This window comes from Myzus persicae, unplaced genomic scaffold, assembly GCF_001856785.1.
Source record: "Myzus persicae strain clone G006 unplaced genomic scaffold, MPER_G0061.0, whole genome shotgun sequence".
NCBI classification, from domain to species: Eukaryota; Metazoa; Arthropoda; class Insecta; order Hemiptera; family Aphididae; genus Myzus; species Myzus persicae.
Window position 1 is genome coordinate 9,251 of NW_019101092.1, and position 7,550 is coordinate 16,800.

Here is a 7,550-nt window from a genome sequence, read left to right on the forward strand (position 1 = left end):
AAATGAAACGATATTTCCACTATACTTGTTATTATATTTTTAAAATAAATTGGGTTGACAAATCTTATCTGTAGATAGTACATGACAATTAATTGACATAATCTATAGTTTGACAGTTACACAGTACCAAAATATACAGATACCTACAAAATTAAGTAACTTTTAGTTTAAGTACCTTTGTATTTTACATATTAAGTACATGGGTTAAAATCTACAAAATTATTATATTAAATAAATCAAATATATAAGTACATAATACATAACTCAATAAAAAAAATCTGTGTAACTAAAGAGTATAAAAATTGCTTTTATTTTTCAGTGTAGGTAAATAATAACTTTAATTTAATCACGTTTCAAACATTTAGTTTATTTAACACAATAAAAGTTCAATATATTAAAGTGTAAAAAAGGTACTATTTATGATTAATACATTTTAAAAGTCACATTTTCAACAATAATTCATAAATTATCAATTGAAACTACAAAATAAGTAACTACTAAAAACTCAATTCGAACAAAAATGTATCAAAAAAGCAAAACAAATAATCTGTTTAGGTATAATTATTATGTTATTATAAAAACAGAAGATAAAAAAAATATTTAATTAAAAATGTTTCTATGATAGCAATAGTTATACAATAAAATTACATTCATTTGATTAGTATAAAAGTATACAACAGTCTTATAATTAACACATAGTCAAAGTATATATTATTGCCACAGCCACAGGGTAATAAATATTTAAATTATGGTAGTATGAATTCATAAGTTAAAAAAAATAATAATAATTCAGTATAAATGAACGCTCAGGCAAATAACATGGTAAATAAAAAAATAAAAAATAGGTCACATATATATTTAAAGTTTGTAAGTTGTTTACAAGTTACAACTACGGCAACTTTTAATTTGGTTCCTAAAAAGTATTAATTATACCTATTAATTGAAATTGCAAGCAAAAATTAATGATCATATAAACTTTTATAATTACATAACTCGCATTTTGTTGATTTTGTTTTGTAAATCTTTCATTTGCATGTCGTCACCAGTTTTGTATTGGTTCTTGTATTTTTATTGCAACTTGAGGACTTGTAATCAATAACGGGCTAAGTGCCAAAAAGTTGATTTTTGGATTAGCCTCAGTGTTGGAAAAAACTTGGTTTTTTTTTAATAAAACCTGACTGGGTTGGGTTAAATTGAGTAATTTATCATAAAACCCAAAAAAACCCAAAATCACAAAGGGTTTTTTGAAGAATTATTAAAGGGTGGGTTTAAATGGGTTTTATTTAAAAAAAAACCCATTTAAACCAATCATATAACCCACAAAAAAATTATTTATATAATAATTTATTTTTTTTTTTTGGCTACACATTTTGAAACATTTTTTCGCTCATCAATGTTTAATGATACGGTATTGAAAACATATGAAAATAAACCCGGTGTATGGTGGAATTTAATGATCAACCGCACAGCTAGAACAGCTAGGTTACCTCCAGACTTTTGCTCATATTATTCAAGTTTATGAAGTGTTCCACCAAGCTCAGCATCACTTGAAAGAATTTTTTCTACTTTTAGTCTGGTGTGGACAAAGTTAAGGAACGGATTGGGACACGAAACAGCAGCAAAGTTGGTAAAAGTGCATAGGTTTCTGAATGTAAAATCAAATCAACCCAACGTAGAAGAAATAGATGCTTCAGATGATTTTTAAAACATAAACTAATTAATAACTAAATTGTAACTAACCAAAGTATAATATATATTATATGTTACTAACTAAATATGACTGAAAAATGAAAAATACCATTTATAGATGTCATGAACTTGGCTATATTTTTATTTCTATTTTAATATCTTATGAGTTTTGTCTTAACTCTTTTATCAAGAAAAGGTATAAATATTTATTTTGTTTTTTAATTGTGATATGTAAAAAAAACCTAAACACTGCTTAAAATGTATTAGGTACCAAACTAATATTTGATGACGAGAAGTTCCTTTTTATTTTTATTTTGTTATCTGTAATATATTTTGTTTTTAAATTGAATTGCTATTTGATATACTTAAATTGTAATGTTGTCTTCTTTAAAAAATAATAAAACATGACTTCAGTGAATATTTTTTAAAAATTTTCAATTTTAAATCCTTTAATATTGCCTCCTTGTCTTAGGTTAGGTTAGGTTTCCCCACGGGATCCGCCTTGTCGTGGCGGGGAGCTTCGAGGGCTCTTAACTGAGTCTTACTAAGCGATCCCAGTCTAAACTAGACCTACACACAGAGCCTGACCTTAACTGGTCGGGCAGGCCGTTCACTTGCAAGCGCCTGCAAACGGACATAGGTAAAGGCAACACTGACCTAAAATCCCCCTGGCGGTAGGGCTAAAACGCAAGGGAGAGGCACCCTTCAAAAACTACATATGGAAGTCAACGACGGAAGTAATGTTACCGCACCAGGGGATTCGGACCCCCAGGTGCCGGCAGCCGGGAGTGAGCAAGCGGGCTCCCGGCGGTCGTCATCCCACGACCGCAGGACTCCAGGGGTGGACAGCCAGGCCCAAGACAGTCCTAACGCTGTTGTTGCTCAAGAGGTTGTGGGATGGGAACTCGGGAGGCTGAACTCGAAGCTTATAAGAAAGTACGTCCCGCAGGGGTGGACAGCCAGGCCCCTGGTAGCCCCAATGCTACTAGTGCTGACAGCAAACTTCATGCCATGCTGATTTCATCGAACACCTGCAAAGAGAAGCAGCCAAGCATTCAGACGGCTCTAGGGAACCTTAAGAGAACTATCAAGTATCAATATAAGCAAATCAATGGCATACTTGCGTCTATTGAACACCTGTCCATATGTCGGGAAAAAACCAAATCCCCAGTAGTAATGGAAGCTATTGACTTCGCTATCAAATCGGCAGAGAACCTAAAATCGTCCACAACCGGCGTTCACGATGCATTCTACGACGCGGAGAAAACAGCGACCAGAGGGTCCAGCGAACAGAAGGTCCCAACAGCAGGGGTCATGCCAGCCCTGGAAGAGAACAGAGCCGCCATCAACAAACTCAGAATGATGATAGAAAAGCAGGGCGAAGCACTGGCGTTGCTGTCCCAACAACAACTGCAGCAAACCCATAGGCCGAACAAGCCCCAACAGCGGCAGCATAACCAAATGCAACCCCGGGCCACAGATAGCTCTGAGCCAGACTCCAAGGACCCAGTCGTCGACGAATGGACAGTGGTAAACAAAAAAAAGCCACGCAAGCCTACAGCAACAAGCTTCCTCAACGAAGAGGGCCGTAGACAGGCCGCCAGCAAACGTTCCAGACGTCCTCCGCCAGACGCCATCGCCATCAAGCCTGGCACGGATCACACATTTGCAGACATCCTGAAAGCAGTGAGAAAGGAAGTTGACTTCGACAAGACGGGGGCCCACATTACCTCTATTGCTGAGAGCAAAGGTGGCGAGGTTCTGATCAGTCACCAGAGACGAGACCAAGAGAAGAGGCCTCGAGACAGCTATCAGGGACGCGCTAGGAGACCGAGCAACGGTCAGAGGACTGGTCAGCTACGTCGACCTGGACATCACCGGGCTAGACGGAGTGACCGCCGACTCCGAGGTGGCTGATGCCCTAAAAAAAGCAGCTGGATTGCCGGCTACGGATAGTTCAATCAGAATTAAGAACGTAAGACTAGATCCCAACGGCACGAGGAGAGCCACCGCAACTATGAAATCTATCGACGTACCGAACATCAAAGCGGGCAAGGTGCGCATAGGTTTGGTCTGGGCCAAAGTCCGTCTACGCGAAAATGTCAAAAGGTGTTTCAATTGTCTCGGCTATGGACATACGAGGGCCAAGTGTAACAGGATAGACCACCGCGACGCCTGCAGTCTGTGTGCAACAACTGGGCACAGAGCGGCAGAGTGCAGCAACCCGCCCAGATGTGTAGCTTGCGAGGACAACAAAGCACCCACGGATCACTATCCTGGCAGCAGCAGATGCACTTCCTACAAGAAGGCCCAGGCACACGGCGAGCAGGCTTCCATTAGCCTCCCCCAGAGCCTCAACACAGTAATGATTGCAGTACTGCAGATAAACTTGAACTGCTGCAAAGCGGCTCAGGCCCTAATGCACCAGACAGCATTAGAAAAATCTGCAGACTTCGTGCTCATCAGTGAGTACAACAGAGTCGAGGGCCCCCACTGGTACGCTGACGCAACAAACAAAGCAGCCATCGTCAACGTGAAGAAAACAAGGCTAGAAAATGAGGGCTGTACGGAAGCGGGTTTCAGTTGGGTGTGCGATCGCGGCCTCAGAATATACTCAGGCTACTGGTCTCCAAACAGCACGTTTCAAGAATACAAAGACTTCACCAGCAGACTCGAAGCTAGCATAAGGAGTGCGAATACAGAAATCCTCCTCACGGGCGATTTCAACGCCAAACACACTTACTGGGGGTGCCCGCAAAACGACAGAAGAGGAGAAATCCTAGCAGACCTGATCGACGCCACGGGACTGGTGGTCTGCAACAAGGGCAACTCGTGCACTTTCAACAGAGGAACCATCATCGACCTCACCATCACAACCCCACGCACTGCCCAGAGAATAACCAAGTGGACGGTACTCGATGAAGAATCGCTCAGCGACCATTATTACCTGTGGTTCGAAATCAACACCGGTTCCCCAAACCACGACACTCCCAGAATACCAAAGATAGATCTGCAAACGCTAAAGATGGCACTCGCCCCGGAGACCCACCACCCATTTCTCGACTCCACTGACGCCGAGCAAAAGGCGCTGTCGCTGAAGGAACTTATACAATCATGCCGCAGACCAATCTACACGGGAAAGTATCCTAGAAAATCTGTCCACTGGTGGAGCCCAGAGATAAACTCCCTCTGCAGAACGGCAAACCACTTCCGCAGAGTATTCCAACGAAAAAGAAAACGACACGGTCCCGCTGCCAGCGTAGCCGAGGAACAAGAAGCCAAGACTGCTAAACGGGACCTAGTTTGACCTATAAAGAGGGCCAAGGAAACCGCCAGGAAAAATCTCTGCGACCTAGTTCAGAGCGACCCATGGGGCCTGCCTTATAAGTTTATCATGGGCAAACTCGCAAGACCGCCACCGATCCCCGAACTAAACACGCCAAGACGACTGCAACGCATCGTGGATGGCCTGTTTCCCCAGCACCCCATCAGAAGCGACACCGAACTCCCTCCAACTACGGTTAGCGACGAGCAAATACAACCGATCGACCACACGGAGCTCATCATCGCGGCCAGAAGCCTGAAGGCCAACATCTCCCCCGGCCCGGACGGCATTCCGAATGAAGTCCTGAAAATAGTCGTGTCGCTAAACCCGGACATACTGACCGGAGTATACAATACATGTCTATTCAGCGGGGTCTTCCCGAAGACATGGAAGAAAGTCAGGCTGGTCCTCATCTGGATTGCCTTGGAAAACTCTTCGAAAAGGTATTGGAAAATCGTTTGAGGCAACACCTGGACACCAACGACGGTCCACGCGACAGACAATTCGGGTTCCGAAAAGGGCGGTCTACTATCGACGCCCTGAACGTATTAAGGGCAACAATCAAAAGCGACAAATCAAAAGTGGGCATACTGACACTGGACATTAAAAATGCCTTTAATTCCGCTCCATGGAACACCATCAGTGAGAAGGAAGTCCAAGGATACCTCCAACGGATCATCCACAGCTATCTGGAAAATCGACTAATGCGCTATGAGACAGGAGGAATCGAGAAAGAGATAGTCGTCACCTGCGGAGTACCACAGGGCCCACCATGTGGAACATACTATACGACGGTCTTCTGCGAACACGCCTGCCACCCGGCGTCGAGTTGCTGGCATTCGCAGACGACGTTACACTCGTTGCGAAGGCACCCGACTCCATCAAGTTAGAGCAACTGCTCTCCAGCTCGGCACAGAAGGTCCACGATTGGCTCACGAGAACTGGGCTATCACTATCGGTACACAAGTCGAGACCATGATTATAACAAACACGAGGACCCACAACGAAATGAACATCACAATAGACGGCCACCGCGTGACATATGGTAGCTGCATCAAGTATCTGGGCATACAAATAGATAGCAAATGGCGGTTCATGGATCACGCGAAGACAGTTGCGTCCAAAGCAGGAAAGGTCGTCCAAGGACTAAGCAGAATAATGCCAAACCTGAGTGCGGCGAAGCCGACGAAGAGGAAACTACTCAGCAGTGTGGCCACTCGATAATGTTGTATGGCTCTCCATTCTGGGGGAACGACATGTGCAATCCAGGATGGCTGCTAAAGATAAAGAGACGCATGAACCTGAGAGTTGTCTCCGCCTACTGCACGGTGTCCAGAGACGCGATGGGAGTCATTGCTGGAATCCCCCCCCCCCCTTAGACCTGATGGCAAAGGAAAGAAAACGACTACACCAAGAGCGAAGGGACCCGAATCACCCCCAAACAGATGAAGACATCACGGTAGAATGGCAAAACCGATGGTACAACGACAATAGAGGAAAAAGGACTCACCGCCTAATCCCAGACATCAAGCGGTGGATAACCCGAAGGCACGGCGAGGTGAACTTCCACCTAACTCAGGTGCTAAGCGGGCATAGTTGCTTCGCGGAGTACCTGAACAGATTTCGGAAGCTGAATACCCCCCGAGTGCTGGTACTGCGGACACCACAAAGACGACGCGCTTCACACGGTGATTGTATGCGACGCATGGTACAACGAGAAGAACGTCTTGGAGCATATAACAGCCACAATACTAGAGCCAGAAAACATGATCGAAACCATGCTGAAGTCAAAAAAACTGGGAAGCCATGAACGACTTCATCCACAAAGTCATCAGCAGCAAAGAAGGAGAGGAACGCCGAAGACAAGCAGCTTCTCAAAATTAGTTAAGTTTACTATTGTACACCTGAGCGCACCCCAGGGTGGTTAGAGGCCCCCAACCCTTCGTAAACCTATATGATGTATAAATTGTATTTGTTCTCATACAGTAAACGATGGCGACTAAGGGGTGATATGCCCGAAAGGTCCGTCCCATCCTTAGCTGCCAATACATATGTAAACAAAAACAAAAAGGTTAGGTTAGGTTAGGTTAAACGAACCTCAGGATGAAATTAAGAAATTAATAATCGATGCTTGCGTTACGTATACCGTTTTATATTGCATCCTGGACGACACTGGGCAACGACGCTCATAAAACCCTCCATAAAATATAACATCAAGCGTACGAGCTGATAGTATGCTGCCCGTGACCGCCACATTAGTACAGAATACATTTGTTTTGATTTTTGACATCTCCGCCACTGATATATTGACATGCACATGAACTGTTTACAGCTGGCCAGCCCGAGCTCTCTATCGGCGCCCGGAGACGTTTGGGATTGGCGATGGTCGTCGATGAATGATGCACACTGCCCAGCAATAGAAGGACGTTGAAAACGTATTGTGCATCAGTTCCCTAATAGGTACACAACCAATACAGATAATAAATTATCAAACTGTTGGGATCCACATAGACCTGTGTCAATTAGTTTCATTCAA

At 43.6% G+C, this 7,550-nt stretch overlaps 1 protein-coding gene across 1 annotated transcript; it reads left to right on the plus strand.

Annotated features, from left to right (window-relative positions):
* Nucleotides 1–3,706: 3,706 nt before the first annotated feature.
* On the plus strand, nucleotides 3,707–4,996 carry LOC111027709. Its single transcript, XM_022306126.1, has one exon. It carries the CDS (start codon nucleotides 3,707–3,709, stop codon nucleotides 4,994–4,996), a length of 1,290 nt encoding a protein of 429 aa, XP_022161818.1.
* Nucleotides 4,997–7,550: the final 2,554 nt, after the last annotated feature.